The sequence below is a fragment of the Macadamia integrifolia genome, unplaced genomic scaffold (assembly GCF_013358625.1).
Source record: "Macadamia integrifolia cultivar HAES 741 unplaced genomic scaffold, SCU_Mint_v3 scaffold23, whole genome shotgun sequence".
NCBI classification, from domain to species: domain Eukaryota; kingdom Viridiplantae; phylum Streptophyta; class Magnoliopsida; order Proteales; family Proteaceae; genus Macadamia; species Macadamia integrifolia.
The window spans coordinates 150,333-169,781 of record NW_024868623.1 but is presented as its reverse complement, the minus strand read 5'-3'; the positions used below and the strand labels follow the sequence as shown (position 1 = coordinate 169,781).

General features: G+C 40.6%; 1 protein-coding gene and 1 long non-coding RNA gene across 3 annotated transcripts in view; both read left to right on the top strand.

The window, feature by feature from the left end:
* Positions 1–805, top strand: part of LOC122066243 (outer envelope pore protein 37, chloroplastic) — a 55,960-nt gene extending 55,155 nt beyond the window's left edge. The window contains exon 6 of one of the 2 annotated variants that reach the window (XM_042630074.1): positions 513–805. In XM_042630074.1, the coding sequence (XP_042486008.1) occupies positions 513–644 (132 nt within the window). In that variant the 3' untranslated portion in view covers positions 645–805. The remainder of the gene's footprint in view (positions 1–512) is intronic. The other variant, XM_042630075.1, reaches the window with a different exon arrangement.
* Positions 806–8,469: 7,664 nt separating this feature from the next.
* LOC122066224 lies at positions 8,470–10,834 on the top strand. The gene is made up of 3 exons (XR_006136293.1): positions 8,470–8,594; positions 9,613–9,677; positions 10,426–10,834. It is a non-coding gene; the product is annotated as an uncharacterized LOC122066224 (long non-coding RNA).
* Positions 10,835–19,449: the final 8,615 nt, after the last annotated feature.

Genomic DNA, 19,449 nt, shown 5'->3' with positions numbered 1-19,449 from the left:
ATTCTATTATCCAACCTTATCATGGTTATTAATTTTCCTCTTGGCCCACTTTTCTTGCTTATCCCTCCAACACCGTTGGCAGTAGGCACAAGTACATGTTGGGTCATTCTTCCCTTCCTGGCATTTCACTGCTTCCAACCAAGCTAGTGTTGGCCTCTCCAATTTGTTACTCTTGCCTGTTCACAGCCAATGTAAAGAGGTGAGATTTGGGGTGTTACAATTTGTGTTTTTTTTTTTCCCCACCAATTTTCTTATGATTTATTTTGACACTTGACACTGTCAGATTGAACTAAAAATTGTCACATAAGTAGGGAAAAAGAAGGCCTACTCACCGCTACAATTTTGGTCCCATCTGATATGCCATGGGAACCGTACCAAAGTGCAAGTTAGTCAGATCTGCATCAAGGAGTTAAACATAGTTTTTTTTTTCTTTTGACAATGGTGGTATATACGTGAACTGAACGGTCGAAATAGAGAATTGTTGGCTTGGCTTCTGAATTTTCTTGTTTCAGGTTGGAGATGAAGAAGGGAAAGTAACATTGGCCCCAATGAAGATGAAAGTTCAGTTCATGCTCCAAGTCCCTCAAGATGACATTAGATCATCAGCCCTCATGTTCCGGGTGAAGAAGAGGTGGGATTTTTAGAACTTGGCGACTGGTGATGGTGAACCATTATTTATGTTCTTACTCTTCAGTTTTCATTATAGAAAAACAAGATAGCATTGGTTTATCTACCTGTTGTATTGACGTTCTTTGCTATATGAACAAAACAATTCTGTTCAATATATTTTTCTTTTATTTCACAATCTCTGGTCGCAGAATTTGTTAGTTCTAAAAGTCGCATCCCCCAACCAATAAAACAAGGCAGCGAATAATGAAATGCAAAGGTGAAATGTTTTTTATATCATATGAATCCGAACCCAATTTTTTCAGATTGGAACATCAATACTTGTGACTTGTCAAGTTTGAAGACATCATGTACACTAGAAACTGAAGGGGGTGGGTGGAGGGGGAGTTTCCATCTGAATCAGCTCTCTCTAAACTTGTAAGGTGTGCTGCTCTTCTGTTGACTCTGCTGAACATTTTTTCTTATTAATTGTAATTTTTTTGGGGGTGGGTCCCATCAGAAAATTTGAAGACGCGTGAGAACAAAAGAAAGGAATTGAGAAATTGTGACTATCCAATGGAGGATAATGGCTAATTCTGCGGTGCAAATGTGAGTACAAAAGACAGGAAAAGAGAAATCGCAACAGAACTCATATGGGCCCCATAACAAGACCATGATGTCAGAGGACTAATTAAAAGGAGTTAAATTTAAGTTTTTTGACGTTAGGAATCTCAAAAACTAATTAGCAGCACAGGGAGATGAGCTGATGTGTAACCTTTTTATCCCCTCTTGAGGGGATTTCTTCCCTTTGCATCCCTTGTTTGGATTCTATAATGATAGACCATTACGTGTAGATCCCTCTACTTCACAATATCTTGTAATGGACCTTAGGATATAGAATTAAATTACTGTCATTATCCTAATGGAAAAAGCTCAAATCGAAACTATCACTAAACTTTGTCTTTTAAGGCACATCGAATGAAAACGAAACTTTGCCTTATCAATATGGTGTAAGAATTTTCGGTTAGTCGGAAGTGGAGAGTAGTGGCAGAATCATTTTTAACGGTAAAAAAACTGACATCAATTGCACAAAATAAATGGTTCAGCCTTTGGGCCAATGCCACTGATTTTTTATCCATTTTCCGAAAAAGGCGCCCGCTGAAAATGCCACAAGCCGCTTGCTCTCCCTCCTAGTCCACTGTATAGTTGGAACATAATATCTTGACCATTGATTGGATAATAACATAATACAATAATTTTTTTTTTATAAAATATAATAATTACTAATAATAATTGTATAAATACTTTGCAAACAATTTATAATCAAATCGCCAAGCTTGGAATTTCCTCAAATCAAATTCAAGATTCTCTCAAAATATCCTCCCTACACGGTAAGTGAATTCCTTATTGTCACTTTCGTTGAGAGGAAAGCGCAGTGGACTCAGTGTAGTGATGTATAGCTAATCAGGTCTAGGCATCAACCATATATATGATAAAATATATATTGTTAGTCTACAATGCTAAAGACCTCTAAGGTTCGTGGACAACATAACTATCATGATAACCTTGTTATATAAAATATCCGACCATAAATCATGTCGTTTTTTCATTCACAACAACATTTATGCCTAGAATCTCTATTCGTAGAAACACTGATGAGGACATTTAAGTGTGAAATCTTAAGTAGTAAAGCATGCATTTTACATATTTAGAATGGAACTACCTTGGGTTTTACTTTCTTTTTGCAGGTTTATATTTTTAAGGCCTTAAGGATTATTGGGCCCTGTATCTCCAATTTTACACGTAAAGAGATCTTGTTTCTTTTCATGGTTGCAAAGAAGATGAAATTCTTACCAAGATGGACGTGTTGCATTAAAAGTACACATCCATTTGGTCACCCGTACAATTGAATTTTTTTTTTTTGCTAAAAAAAGAATAATGGATCAGAATTGAACCGTGATGCAGAACCAGTCCGTTTGCAGTTGTCCCAAGTGTACAAGGAATATTTCAAATTCCAATAAGGATCGATGGACCACCCTCTTGAGTGGTTGAAGATTCTTTTTTGGTAATAACAACTACCTAGCGTAGTTGGTGAGTTGTGGTGTGCAAAATCCTTTGCACACTAGAAGGTCTCAAGTTCGAACCTCTTGGCTGCCATTTTTTGGAGATTTTTTTTGGAAGATTTTCTCTCTCCTACTCATCACTTAAAGGGGTCATGGGCATGGGTAAGGGTGTCCGGGTTGAGTCGGTTTCGGTGTGGGAAGGCTGAAACCGAAACCGAACCAATAAGGAAATTCTGGTTTTGGTTTCGGTTTCGGTGCGATTTGGTTTCGGTTTGTCTTTTGATTTTTCAAATCAGTTTGTAATTGGGTTGGTTTTGGTTTTTGGTCTAGTTTGGATTCGACTTTCCTTGCAAATGTATACAAAACTATGCAAAATTTGTTTTTTTTTTTTAATGAATTTTGGAGTGCTTTGGTTTCTTACCAGTTTGGTTTCGGTTTCGATTTCGGTTTTGGTCTGGGTTTTGAGATGGTTTCAATTTTGTTTTCGCTTCATCCGGTCTCCGCTGTGGTTCGGTTTGGTTTTGGGGTTACAATACTCCAAATTGAAACCGAACCAATAAGCCTTCAATTCGGTTTGGTATGGGCTATTATCAGATAGTACCAGTTATAGGGGTACAGATTGGGCAACATGTTTTTGGGAACCCACCAACAGTACAAGTATGGCCAGACACAAGCAAGTTGATAGAGAAATTCCACAAGTATAGACCTCCATACTTCAGTGGCGTGAGTTCTAACCCATTGGCACCTTCAAAATAGGTAGAGGGAGTTCAGAGGGCATTGGTGGTGTTGAACTACAGTGATGAACAGAAGATCATGTGTGCTACCTATCAACTGCAGAATGAAGCCTATGCCTGGTGGAAGGCTACCAGACCCATACCATTAGCCATGCATCCATAGCCCACCTGGGATCAGTTTGTGGAAGTGTTCTATAAGAACTATTTCCCTATCAATGTGAGGAATAGGAAGGAATCAGAATTTATGGCTTTGACCCAAGGACCCAAGTCAGTGTTAGACTACCAGCAACAATTTGAGGCTTTGTACTATTTTACCTCAGAACATATGAAGAATGACAATGCAAAGGTAAAGAAGTTTGAGAAGGGTCAAGGTCTGGCATTGGAGCTATGCTAGTAGCACATCAGCTCCAGGGTTATGCTGATGTGGTTCAGTTTGCAAAGTCTATTGAGGACAAGCAGAGGGATGGCTACCAAATTTAGGCAGCAAGGAGGGCTTGGACAGGTAACATAGGGAGACAGTTTGGAAGGTTTGGTAGGGGAGCTTCTTCTTCTACCCCTGTACCTAGACAGAGAGAGGCTAATAGAGCTCCTACTCAAACATAGTCATCACAGTCCCAACCAGCAATTTCTACAGTCCAACCTCTTGATATGAGGTGTTATGTGTGCCAGTAGCCGGGACATTTTGTAAGATTCTGTTCTTAAAGGAAACCAAGTGGGCAGAGTGTGGCTTCTTCCTCTTCTACACCTACTAAGAAGTCACAGGCGTCGGGAAAAGTTTTTACACTAACAGCCGAGGAAGCCAAGGTTGCACCTGAAGTAGTAACAGGTACAGTGCTAATCTCTAATACACCGGCACATGTATTTTTTGATTTTGGTGCATCTCATTCATTTATGTCTTCTCACTTTACTCCAAAGCTGGGTGTTAAATCTAAAAAGTTAGCTTATCGGTTGATGATTAGTACACCTACAGGATTTATTGTTGACTTGGAAGATGTGTATGAACCCTGAAGTATTCAGGTATGTGGGTAAGATATGATAGCCCAATTGATTTGCATAGATATAAAGGACTTTGATGTTATACTAGGAATGGATTGGCTATCAACATATCAAAATTGTGTGCTCTGTGCTGAGAAGAAGGTATTATTCAGACCAAGGAATGGAGATGAGTTTATACATCAGGGACATAGAAAGGAGAATAGGAAGATATTGATTTCTGCTATTCAAGTACAAAAATTACTAAATGAAGGATGTGAAGTATATTTGGCAAGTGTCCGAGACACTACCAAGAAGACTGCTACATTAGAAGAATTGGAAGTTGTCAAAGACTTTCTAGATGTATTTCTAGAGGATCTGAGTAGTGTACCCCCAGATAGGGAAACTGGATTTTGTATTGATTTAATACCTGGGGCAGCACCAGTGTCAAGGGCACCTTACAGAATTATTCCTACTGAATTAAAGGAGTTAAAGGAATAGTTGCAAGATTTGTTTAAGAAAGGGTTTTATTAGACCCAGTGTGTCACTTTGGGGAGCTCCAGTCTTGTTTGTAGAGAAGAAAGATGGGAGTTTATGGATGTGGATTGACTACCGGGAGTTAAACAAGTTGACGATTAAGAATCGGTATCCGCTTTCCCACATAGATGATTTGTTTGTTCAGTTGAAAGGAGCTAGTACATTCCCCAAAATTGATTTGAGGTCAGGGTATCACCAGTTGAAGATCAAGGAGAGTGATATCCAGAAGACAACCTTCAGGACAAGGTATGGCCACTATGAATTTAAAGTGATGCCATTTGGACTGACCAATGCACTAGCCGCTTTTATGGGGCTGATGAATAGAGTATTTTATGATATATTGGATCAATATGTGATTGTATTTATTGATGATATTTTAATCTATTCCAAGAGTAGAGAGGATCATGCAATTCATTTGAGGTCAGTCTTACAGAGGTTAAGAGAGAAACAGTTGTATGCTAAGTTTAGTAAATGTGAATTCTGGCTATCACAAGTGAATTTCTTAGGACATGCTGTATCAGTTAGAGGTATTGAAGTTGATCCTGGAAAGGTGAAAGAAATATTAGATTGGGAGTCTCCAAAGAATGTTAGTGAGATTCAGAGTTTTATGGGTTTGGCAGGTTATTATAGAAGATTTATTGAGAATTTTGCTCGGATTTCTGCTCCTATGACCCGGTTGACTACAAAAGGAGTTAAGTTTGAATGGACTAAAAAGTGTGAAGACATTTTTCAAGAATTAAAGAACCGATTGGTAACAGCTCTAGTCCTTGTTATTCCAGATGGTACATCAGGTTTGGTAGTATACAGTGATGCATCCAAACAAGATTTGGGATGTGTATTGATGCAAAGTGGAAGGGTAACTGCTTATGCTTCAAGACAATCGAGAGATTATGAGAAGAATTATCCTAGTCATGACCTGGAGTTGGCAGCAGTCATCTTTGCTTTAAAAATTTGGCGTCACTATTTGTATGGAGAGAAATATGAAATATATAGTGACTATAAAAGCCTAAATTATCTCTTTACTCAGAAAGAACCGAATATGAGGCAAAAAAGATGGCTAGAATTACTGAAAGACTATGACTGCACCATTCATTACCATCCAAGGAAAGCTAATGTAGTAGTAGATGCTCTCAGTAGGAAACATAAGGTTACTACATTAGCAGCACTTACTGCTAACCCTATGTTGATTGAAGAGGCAAGAGAGTTGGGTTTAGAGGTATTTGTGGAAGTGGAGACACCTGAAGATATAACACTTGCCACTCTTACTATTAAACCATCCTTTTTTGAGCAGATCAAGGAAGCCCAACCTAAAGATGATGTGTTGAGAAAAACCACGAATGTTATTAATGATGGAAGACAGAAGGATTTGAGGTTCACAGTGAAAGATGGAACTTTGTGGTTCAAAGATAGATTGTGTGTTCCAAGGGAAGAGAAGATGATAGAGTTGATTCTGAGTGAAGCCCATAGCACACGTTACTCTGTACATCCTGGGAGTACTAAAATGTATAGAGATTTGAAGAAAACCTACTGGTGGCATGGTATGAAGACTGATGTAGATGAGCATGTGGAAAAGTGCATGAATTGTCAGCTAGTGAAGGCATTGAGACAGAGGCCACATGGTTTACTGCAACCTTTTCCAGTACCTGAGTGGAAATGGGAGCATGTCACAATGGACTTTGTGATAGGATTAACTAGAACTGGGAAAGGAAATGACACAGTTTGGGTAGTTGTTGATAGACTCACTAACGTAGCCCACTTCATACTGATAAAGATATCTTACTCCATGGAGAAGTTAGCACAATTGTACATTGATAATATTATAAGATATCATGGTGTGCCAGTCAGTATTGTTTCTGACCATGATTCCCATTTCAGTTCTAAATTTTGGGAAAGCATACGAAAGGCAATGGGAACCAAATTAAAATTTAGCATTGCCATTCATCCCGAGACAGATGGACAGATAGAAAGAACAATTTAGACCTTGGAAGATATATTAAGGGCCTGGGCTATTGATATGAGCTATAGTTGGGATGAGCATCTACCATTAGTTGAATTTGCATATAACAACAGCTATCAATCAACTATTGGTATGGCACCATTTGAAGCTCTGTATGGAAAGAAATGTAGAACTCCCTTGTATTGGGATGAAGTGGGAGAAAGAAGAATTTTGGGACTTGAGTTGGTATAAGCTACCTGTGAAAAGGTAGATATGATCCGAGAAAAAATCAAGATAGTTCAATCCAGGCAAAAGAGTTATATAGACAACAAAAGGAAGCCTATAGAGTTTGTGGTGGGTGAAAAAGTATTTCTAAAGATTTCACCTATCAAAGGCATCAAGAGATTTGGAAAAAGAGGTAAACTAAGTCCAAGGTATATAGGACCCTTTGAGATCTTGAATTGGGTTGGCAAGACGGCCTATAACCTCCAGAACTGGACATATTTCATAATGTCTTCCATGTCTCTATGTTGAAGAAGTATATTCCAGATCCTTCACATGTATTGCCTGCTATGGAGCCTTTGGAGTTGGATGATGATTTAAGCTATGAAGACCAGCCCGAAGGAATCTATGATAGAAAGAAATACCAACTCCGGAGTCGAACCATTCCATATGTGAAGATCAAGTGGAAGAATCATTCCGAGTAAGAATCTTCTTGGGAGAGGGAAGATGAAGTGAAGGAGAAGTACCCAGAACTGTTTGGTTTATCAGGTTACCCTTGCAAATTTTGAGAACAAAAATTTTGTAAGGAGGGGGGAAACTGTAACACCCCAAATCTCACCTCTTTACAATGGCTGTGAATAGGCAAGAGTAACAAATTGGAGAGGCCAACACTAGCTTGGTTGGCAGTAGTGGAATGACAGAAGGGAAGAATGACCCAACATGTACTTGTCCCTATTGCCAATGGTGTTGGAGGGATCAACAAGGAAAGTGGGCCATGAGGTAAATTAATAACCTTGATAAGGTTGGATAATAGAATGACCCTAGGTGATGCCAAAATGACTAAATAATAAGACCCGGACAAGTTTGGATACATGTTGCTTACAATATGTCAGTATAATTGCTGTGATTCCAGCAAGGTTTATGTTCATGGGAATTTTAGTAATTTTATATAACAATATCTGAAGATGATTTCTTCTACAAAATTATAGAGCATTGAGTTGTGAATCCAATAAAACTTCAATCATCTCAATCCGAGTTCGAACAAGAATAATATGATCATTTTCATATATACTGTCTGAATAGGCCAGGAAGCAAAGGTCAACCGGCAACTACTAGTTAAGTTCTATTTTGTAGAATTTGATAGGTCTTTTGATGGCAGAGTGCAACCAAAAACTGCCAGATTTATCTGGAAGTTCAACTTGCTAGCCGGATCAATTCTGGGTGAACAAGACTTAGCCAACAAAGAGCAAGCGGCAACTGTCGGTTTGAAGTGGCAATTGCCGGTTCGGTAAAAAGGGTGAAAAAATAGATATTAAATGTATATTTTAATATTATAAAAGGAGGGACTATATAAAGTTCATCACCTCCTCTCTAACCTTTATTTCTCACATTCTATTCACCCTTTAGTAAGAGGAAGAAAGGAGAATGAAGATGAAGAAGAAAAAAGGAGAAGAAGAGAAGGGAAGAGAGAAATTGCGTAGAGATCGATTTGCTTGGGAGATTGCTAGAGGATTCAGCAAAAAGGTAAGAAATCTTACCTATATTAACTTCTAATAAGTGGGATTTTAGAAATAAAAGGGGGTTTAAACTGATTTGGACTGGAATTTGTGAAAAGAGAGGAAATTTGGAAATTTCAGTAACAACTCAACTACATAGAGTTTAATTTCTTTGAAATTGGTGGACTAAACTGGAAAGGAATGTAATAATTTAGGCAATTGATATGTACACCATGACCGATTCCTACAGAGAGTGAGGATTCTCACTGACTCTCCTCAATTAGGAAAAACCCCATGTGGATGAAGAGAAAATCCATTCAATTTTACCGTTCTAAGGTCTGCAATTTACATGCAAGTTAATTGAAGCCTAATTCTCCACATGCAAGGTGAAAATTCATTTCTTTTTACTATTTGAGGTCCAAGATTCACTTGCAAGGTGGGAATTGATGGTAGATTACATGCATGGTAAGATTAATGATGGATTTCAAACATGCAACCTCAAATTGAGGGTTTATCCTGAAAATTGGTTTTATTTTAATGTTGTAGATGGAATTATATATATGTCAAATGAAATCTGAGATGGGATCTTCATTATTGAAGGCCGATTTGGAACTGGGAGAATGGGTTCCTTACTTGAAGCTCTGGAACAGAGAATTAATTTGAAATTGGAAAGAAATCCCATCTCAATTTCACTAATTTGAGGGCATAGAGACAAATGCAAGAGATATTGAGTATGAATTTCATGCATGCTCATGGAATTGAGAAGTTGTCATCAATTTTGAAATTAAAATACCGATATCCACTCTAGGTTCATAAATTCATATGAGAAATTGGGTCAAATTGGGGGAAATCTGAAATTTTCACTGAATCCCATGTAAGACCCTAAAGATTTAAAATGAAATTTGTTAAATTGGACTTGAAGAGGAATTGTGGAGCATATAAGGGAGGTTATAGATGATCTTATTAGGGAGATATTAGGTAGCACTGTTAGGGATAGATAAAAATTTACCTGATTTTAATACATGTGTATAATTGTTGATTTTTAGGAATCCTAGATAGCCATGAGAGAGATTTCTCAGCACCAGGAGAGATTGTGGCCTTGATTTTCATTGTGAGTGGGTGCCCTTCTCAACCTCCATTCTTTTGGTGTGTTTATTAATGTTGAGCATGCATTACTTGTTGTATTTGTGCATTTTCATTCATTTTCATCATTTGCATCTACTTGCATATTTGTGGTATGATGGATATGATGGTGGTGGAAATGTGGAAGGAAAGGTAAGTGAGATGGGTCATGTGCAGGTGCCCATGTGTTATGGTTTGGATGATTTGTTGTGCACTATGTAGAATTTTGGGCTAGATATCATAACCCCAAGTGTTACACCCCTTCTTCGTAGGGGGTTAGGTACGGACTAATCCCAATAAAAGTGATTTCCTGATCAGTAGTGCATTGTGAGTGGTACGACATACTGTACCAGTGGTGGATGTGATAGATGTGATGTGTGTGTGAGACAGGATGCGACGTACTATATGCCAGTGGTTATTGATATGGGGTTACCTTTTAGGGTTAGTCGGGGGACTGAGGCTCTGACCGGGACTAGATGGCTCATTCCTGCGGCATAGCTTGTCTTCCTGAGGCCCAACGTACAGGGTAGGGAATGCCACCTGTGTCAGTAGCACTTATACCCATAGGAGATGAGGCTTAGTAATGGACTAGGAAATCTAAATAGTTAAATAAATAAATTCGTGAGCATCATTCTATTATGTGGAGCATGCATTGCATATGGATGCGTGTGTTTGTTTCTATCCCACCCCTCATTGAGCATCACCATGTGCTCACCCTCCATTTCTTTGTTCCATAGATGATGAGAGCAGTCAGCTTCAGAGCACGATGACATAGTTATGGATCAGTTGGCTTGTATTCTGGATTTTGATGAATTCAGCCATGGGCATGACTGCGAATGTGATGATTGTACATACGGTGGATAGCAATATTGTGGACTGATGTGGTTGATTATCCTTTTGCATATATATATATATATATATATGTGGATAGTGGTGGAAATCAATTTTTTGTTGATACAGGTTGGAGGGTAAAACTACTGTTGGATGATATTTTGTGTAAATATTTGTTTTATAATGGGATGAATGTATATATGTATGGAATACTATATATGTGATTTTGAATAATTATATATATGGTATCAAAGATCACATAGAAGCACTAGGTGGATATTATCTTTATTTGATTTTATATGATTCGTTTACGAACTCTGATTATGATTTTAGCATATATGGTTGTGGTGTTGTAGACTCTCCTAGAGTAGGATCCTAGTTAAATGGGTTGACTGGATGTGGTGAGGTATTCAGTGCCGGCGCACCTGTGCCATATAAAGGGCAAGGTAGGGTGTGATACTCCCTTTGACCTGAAATAGGGGTTAAGTTCTAGTACAGTTTCTCAACCGAATTGTCATCATGCAGACTTTATATAGACCTTGTTTTAGTGTACATAGTCGTTTAAATTCAGTCAATGTATATATGTGTGATAATTTAGCCATGCATGTGGAATAGGAATAATTATGGAAAATGCTTGTTCTTAAGCATCTAGTAGGATGACCAGTTGAACTGGGTAGATTGGGTGCCTAACACCTTCCCAGTTCTGTAACCTGACACTGACCCTAAATCTCTAGACCAGACCAACTTTTGGGCCCTTTGCTTTGGAATTGGGCCCACCCCCAGGTCCTAGGCCCATAATCCTAGGTGGTGACTCTAAACCCTTTTGCATGATCCTGATCCCCGTATTGAACCATCATCAAACCCTATCTAGAATGACGAACTTTACACTTTTGCAAATTAGGCCTCCACGTATCTCCGAGCGGCAATACTGCGGTGCAAGGCCCATGAGCAAAGCAAACACGACACACCCCCTCCCTCATGAAAAGAGAAGAGAGAGGAGAGAGGACAGATTGGCGACTCGTGAAGTCATCGATCTCCGGTCGCTACCCTCACCACTGCCTTGGCCAAGTTATTCTGAAAACCTCCGCAAAAGCACTCCAGATAAAAACAACACCCTCACACTCCAAAAACAAGTGTAAAACTGATTCTTTTGCTTTTATATAGATCTCACACCTCGACGGCAGGCACACCCCTTTCCTTTTCACCTTATCATCACAAGACAACTTACTATGCATAAACCTCCAACCAAACACTAATTAATGAGGCAACAAACCAGAACCCCACACCACCTTGGCCCAACCCACCTTAGGTCTTCCACTTCTCAATGCCTCCCAAGCAGACCTTGTTGTGAAAGAGCCTAATGATAATAGAGACCAGCAACACCTTTCTTTTGGATCTACAGGAAGAGGGATACTACTGATTTCCATAAAGATGCATCTCAAAAAATCAGAAGACACCCAAGGGAACCTCCACTGACCTCCCATCACAAAATCAATAACTCTATAAGTGCTCTGAAAAAATCAAGACTGAGGTAGAGGAGATAGCTCCATAATTGAATGGGGCCCTAACCATCCCCTAACCATCTATCTTGCCAAAACAAAATATCCTCACCATTCCCACCATCCAACCCTCATGCGTAGAGCCAAAATCCCACATCTTAGCTATCCCTTTTAAAACAGAAGAAGATTCATACCCCGCTTTGATACTTTTGCCCTTATCCATAGACCTCGCACGCAGGAATCTACTAAACACTCTCTCCTCATGTTTCATCTGCCACACAAGCTTACTAAGACATGCACAGTTCACATCCCTCAATCTTCTAATTCCTATGCCCCCTTCAGCCTTAGGCCTACAAACCTCCTCCCATTTCATAGTTATTTCCTAACCATATCAATCTCCCCTGACCACAAAAAAATTCTCAACCAATGCTCCATTGTTTTTACCATGGATTCAGGCCACCAATAGACTGAGAAGTTATGAATTGGAAAACCTAAGATAACAGATCGAATCAGCACCACAGATCCTACCATAGATAGCAGTTTGCCCCTCCATCCCTATAAGCGAGCCTTAATCTTATCCATCAAAGGAAGCATCCTTTCCTTTGTGACTGAGCCTTTAAATATCTTTACCCCTAGACACCTCGTAGGCATAGTGCAAATAGGAACACCAAGAAAATCAGCAATAAACCTCTTTCTGTGAGGCACAACCTTACCAAAGAATACCTTACTATTTTCCAAATTAAATTTTAGACCAGAGAATTGCTGGTATTTTAGAAGAAAATCTCTCAAACATCTTACATACTTGGCAGCAACAATTATAGAGATAAAAATGTCGTCTACAAATAGTAGATGACTGGGAACAATCGTACCTCTTAGCCTAGGGAGAGACTTCACCTTCCCCTCCTTCAACAGTCTATTCAAATCCCCATATAAAACTTCCTCTGCAAGGATAAAGAGCATTGGCCATATGGGATCCCCTTACCTCAATCACCATTCCACACCAAAAAACCCCACTGGTCCTCCATTCAACAATACTGAAATTCTAGTAGACACTAAAATCTCACGAATCTAGCCTAGTCACACCTTTGAGAAAACAAACTTCTTCAAAACTGCAAACAGGAAATTCCATGACAGAGTGTCATAAGCCTTTTGCACATCCACCTTTATTACCATACCCCCACCCCTAACAGATGAGTGTAATAAATTTGCAAGCTTAGAAGCCAACCCAATATTAGCAGAAATAATCTTACCCTTTTGAAACACCCCTTGTTCATCTGACACCAAACGAGGAAGAAAATTAGATAATATCTTCGACAGCACCTTACAGAAAAAGTTCACCATATAGATAGGGCGAAACTTATCCAAAGATACCGCCCCCTCCACCTTAGGGATTAACGTCGTGAAACTATTATTAACACCATTAGGAATTTTCCCACCTCTGAAAAAATATCTCACAGCCCCATAGAAGTCCTCACCCACAATCGCCCAACACTGCTTAAAGAAAGCACTAGGAAAACCATCAGAGCCAGGCGAGCTCTCTGGGTCCAACCCCCACACCACCTTCTTATTCTCCTCCATCTCAGGGATTGCTTCTAACACCAATAAATCATCCCTATTAATCTCCTCAGGGATAACCTGAAGCAACTCATTATGAACTACACCCTGCTCTCCTTTATGGAAAGCGTCATAAAAGCTAGTCACATAATCAGCCACTTGCACCAGCTCAGACACCACAGATCCAATGGAAAAACTTTGAATTATGTTCTCCAAATGTTTCCCACTTTATCCCAGCCTTTTCAGCCCACAACTTCTCATGCAACTCCATAGCCTTCAGCAGCCTCGTCTTTGCCTCAGCTTTCCTAGAATATGACTCATCCTAAATCCCAAGCTGGTCAATATCCCTTTGTAATTCCTCAACCCCTTCATTAGCCTCCTTAAGAGCCACATCAACATTGGGAAAAACTTGTTTAGTCCACACCTTTAGGGAGGCCTTCACTGCTTTTAACTTCTGAACCAGCCTTACAATAGGACCACCCCGAACTTCCATCTTCCACACCTCCCTAACCAACCATTCAAAAGACCCCTCCTCCATCCAAAACCAATGGAACCTAAAGGGAGCATTCCTTAGTTTAGGAATCATAGACGCCGAGAGTAAAATAGGGGCATGATCAGAGATCGAGCGATGGAGAACACGCTGGCCACAATCACCAAAAAAAACAAGCCAATTAAAAATTAAAAAAAACTTTGATCAAGCACAACCGCCATATGACCATGACATCTATTATTAGTCCAAGTAAACTTCCTCCCCTGAGACGGAGAACCAATCAGTTCACAGGCATCCACCATAGCTTGGAATTCCACCGCAACACCCATATTAAATCTACTTGGACCCCTCTTCTCATGAGAAAACATGGTGGCATTAAAATCTCCAATAACAACCCATGGCAGTGACATAGAAGCAGCCACCCCCAAGTCCACCCATAAATCCCTATAGGCTGCCCTAAAACAAGAGGCATGAATTATAGATAACAAAACCTTTTGACCATTCCACTCCAAAGAAACTGAAAGCAATTGATTAGATGATTGAACCAAGATAGGCCTCCCTAATGTATTCTTCCAAACTACCCAGAGATTAACCACTTTATTCGGATGTGAATTATGAATTAGCACAGCCATATAACCTAACCGAGTAAAAAAAGAAGACAGAAAAGACAAGGGATCCACCATGGGTTCAGCAATACATACCACATCAGGAGAAAACTCTCGCAAATATAATTGCAATACTCTACCAGCCGCTGCCTTCCTAACAGCCTGGATATTCCAAAAAAATATCCGCATAATCAACAATTGTTCACCGCAGACCTGTCAGACCCTAGAGCCTGACCACCAACTCCCCTTGCTTGAGTAAGGCCACCACTTGTAGGTCCTTGCTCAACACCTCCCACCTCCTTATCGAATTCACCCACGCAAAGAACCACATTTATCCGACCCTCTCGTGCCACTACCTCCTCACTTACACCTACTGCACCACCTCCTTTTACCCCTTACCCTTCTTAGACTACCTTGTAACAGTGTACTAACCATGCCCACCATGAGAACCACCAGCTTGACAACCTCCTCTCCCATCACACAAAGTTGCCCTAGTGATTTGTAGCTTATCAATAGGAACAGTCATAGAACCCCCATTACCAACATTCACGCCCACAACTCCTTCCCGAGCACACTGTGGAACCTCCCTCACTTGCACAACACATTCCTGCCCTTCCACTGGAAACTCTGGCATAGCAGAAGGCCTTGCACACTCATCCATGGTCCCTGTCTTCAAAGTTTCCTCTGCAGCAACTCCAAGTGAAGAAGCAGGATCATTCGCTGCCATCTCAATACAAGCCTCACCTTGAGATACTTCCCCCTCAATAATAGCTACCATAGCCATACCCTCATTTGAAGCCATCATAGGAACTTGTTCTTCATCCACATACACAGCCCCAGGGACCTTAGCAGTCCTATCTTTTTCCCTTGTCTTGCCTCCAACTTTCTCACCCTACATAGCCCCACCTGATGACCTACCTTCCTAAAATACCCACAGTGAACCATACACATTGACCAAAGAAAAACTCCTTATTTGTACCAGGTTCCCTACTCTCCACCTGGATCTCGTCAACCCAAGAATTCGATTCTGTTGCATCAATTTCCACTAAAACCTTCGCATAGTGACCCAACAATCCTTGGCGAGTAACCATGTCTAGAGCTATAGGGCACCCCACTGCTTTTTCCATCGACAAAAGGATGTTCACGTGCCAATACTCCAGCGAAAGGTCTAGAAACCTCACCCACACCAGATTTGTTTGAATCAACATCTCATGGATATTGAAATCAGGTTTCCAACATTGAAACTGAATAACCTAACCCTGAAAATGCATGGGACTCCTTTTCCACACCATTGGCATATCCCCATCATTCGTAAACTAGAAAATAACAAACCCTCTTCCCAATGGATGCATAGCCACCTTCTATTTCAGGTTCCAGCAATCGAAGGCCTCTTTTCTCAAACCATCAAGAGAAGCAAAATGGAAATTCACATGTCCAATCAAAGCATATTTGAAGTTTTGTCGCACCTGTTCATAATTTCCTTGAGGGATGGCCACACGAGTAATACTTCCTGCCTGAACTAGTTCAGGCAGAGAATCAGTGTCAGGCCATGAGCTTCCACTCCCACTGACCCCTCCTCCAACCGCTGATGCATAAGACTTTTTAGGAAGACCGCCCTCATCCACACCTTGACCCGCTTGTGTCAAGGTCACCAAGCCTGCCTGAGGAGCCATAGTCAAGCCATCAGAACCATCACCATTCACAGAAGAAATCCCACATTGCACCACCCCCTGCACATAACTCCTCTCCACGTGCACAGGTCCATGATCCACCGTATCCCTCATAAAAACCTTAGACACAGTCACCGTCGCATTCCTAGCCACCACCAGTTGGCCCAAACCAGCTGCCCCCACGGCCGTAATGAAACACCACAGAAGAAAACAAAGAAAAAAAATCACCCTAGAATTCACCCCCTGAAAAAATGAACATTCTCTCTCCTCCCAAGATACGTTTCACAAGTTGAATCCATCTAAAATCCTTCTCTAGTAAATACACATGTGCATTTGCATGTGTAGCAAAACATTTTTCTTAGAGTGTGTGTAAGTACAAGTTGGACTTTCATCGTATATTTTACTTTTTTTTGTAGTCAGCAATCTCAATTAATTTCCAAGTATTCAACAACTTTTGCAAATCTAAATGTTATCTTCTACTCATAAATCTCTTTAAACAATTTCTTCCTTAAGAGAGTTGCTCATCCCTTTTTTTATTTTGGTAAAAAGAGTTGCCCATATTTTAAAAGTAATCAGTTTAAAGCATAACTACGATATGTATTTGGATTAAGAAAAAATTCTTATATCAAAATATGGATATGCAGTAGCAAATACCTTTCTAAAAAAAAAAAAAAAAAAAAAAAAAAAAAAAAAAAAAAAGGAAAAAGGAAAAAGAGGCAAGTACCTTAATATTTCAATCAACATATGAGTTGCCTTCCTACAATTTAACTAAATTTTGAGTTTTGTTAGTATGACAAAATTTTTTTTTTTTGGGTAGAAAGTTAGTATGACAATCACTCCCAAGGGAATGGACTTTATAATCTAATTCTGATATCCCAAATGTGATGGTCTCACACAATTTGGAGAGAGAGCCACCCATGAAAATGATATAATATAATATACATGTGAGGCGGTAAATTTTGACCGAGGGTAGATTCTTTTGGTAGCTTTGAGTTGCACCAAAGGCTCTCTGTACTCTCATTGCAAGGATGAACGAGTTAGAAAAGGGGCACTGGAGCTGGCCGGTGCGATAATCCTTCGATGACAAAGTCAAGGTCAAGTTAGAATTAAGCAATAGGTATCTGTTATCTCCAAATCCAAATCCCCTTCTTTAAGGGCTTACCTCTTGTATTTATAAGGGCTTGATTTCCTTACATTCCTCTTGTGTCCCACTCCTCCACGTTCTTTTGAACCAACACATGAGAGGGGGAATATTCCAAATATTCCCCACTTTCAGTGAGTTGGAAGGTGTTAGGAGTCTTAATAAGGAACTTTTGTAATACTTGGGGAGAGTCCTCTCACTAACAATTCCACTTCCTTTGGAGCACCATCTCTAGCCAAGCCCTGAATGAATGACTCTCCCAACTAAAATGACATGGCGCATAGTCAGCTATGATGTGATGGCACTGATTCAGCTAAGGACTCTCAGTTGATCAAGGAAGGAATTTTTTTAAGTGGCCGAGGCAGAGGCTTCGCCTGAGAAGGATGATGTGAGGGTTTTCTCAGAGAGGCTGAGGCGAGAGCTCGACAGGACTGAGATGAGGTGAGGGCTCGTCCGCAAAGGGCCAAGGTAAGAGCTCAGCAAAATCATCCTATTACGTGCTGGATTAGTGACACAATATGGCACATCATAGGCCCACTAACTCTGATAGGTTGGGTCGGGTTGTCGGAGCTAACCTATTCAAGAGATGATGCTCGGGCTTGCATTTATGGGCTCTGTCATGCGCCTCCTTCTCGGGATGCGAAGTCCACTCAAAGCTACCACGTGTCTGACGCGATGGTTGGACCTTGAGGGAACCAACAGCTGCTCGATCTTGTCCATTCATCTGGCACAATCTAGGCCATTGAGGCAGCGTCCGATGGAGTATAAAAGGAAGATCCTTCCTTCCTACTTCATTTTCACTTTGTGATGAATTTTGATCAGACTTTGGCTGTTACGGCTCTACAGTGGGGAAGAATGTCTCAGGCTTGAGTTTCTATCAGAATCTACCTCTCTGTTCAGTAAGTTACTTGATTCCTCTCTCTGTTTCTCTTTTGTCTTCAATAGGCCCCTCCCTGTGGGAGGATGAGAAGGAAACAATCAAGTTGTGCTTGAAAAGGGAGGCCATGGATGTCCAGGCACTCTAAGAGGAGGATTTCCTTCAGAGGTGGGACCTCAGTGATGGTCCAAGAGGGTGTGAGGGTTCAATCATGCTTCCTATTTACATTTTTTCACTTTGAATGATCTACTTGGTTTGTAGTTCTCATTGAAGTGGTGATGCTACTGGTATGAATGTCCAGCTGGATCCTCAAAGCTAGCAGCTGCCTCGGTAGAAGCCCAAAAACGTAAAGTGGCCGAGTTAGAGGCAAGGAGAGCCGAAGAGAAAGCAGCCAAGAACCAAGATGCCAAGAGCAAAGGCACTGGTGTTGTTGGTGTGGGCCTTACTAAGGTGAAGAGGTTAGAATCCGTGCCCCTCTGTTTGGGGAAGAGGCTGCACAAGGAGGAAAATGTGTTGAGAGAGAAAGATATCACCCACCTCAGGAGCCTAGATAAGGTTAAGGGTCCCATAGGACCTCCCCTTGCTCATCGGGTCATGGGGAGGATCACCCCCATAAGGAGTTACCTGATCAACCGCTCAATCAACCTACTGACCCCAACCCGGAAGGTCAGAAGAGGAGGAGAGAGGAAGGGGTTGCGCCAAAGAGTGAGAGGCAATACGGGGGAATTTTTGAAGCTTCCCCTTGGTAGTGTCGTCAATTCAAGAGGCCATTCCCCCTGCTTGGAACCTTTTTGATGAAGAATCTTCTGTTGCTGACAAGGAGGTGGCCGCACTTGGGGCAAGTAAGGGCGGCTATGCATAGACTTGGACAGGTTTTAGAAATTTCCTGACTCCAAGTTCATATACTAACACATTGTTGACGTGAGTCTCTTCTTCTCCCCTTCGTAGTCTTTTTTCAATTATCACCTGAATTCATGTTAAATTGCTATTTATGGAAGGGGTTCCATTGGTTGATGGAGATATGCAATCGCTTTGAGAAGATGTCACCTCGGTGATAGAAGGCCGAGGAGGACACTTAGGAGCTCCAGGGTCAG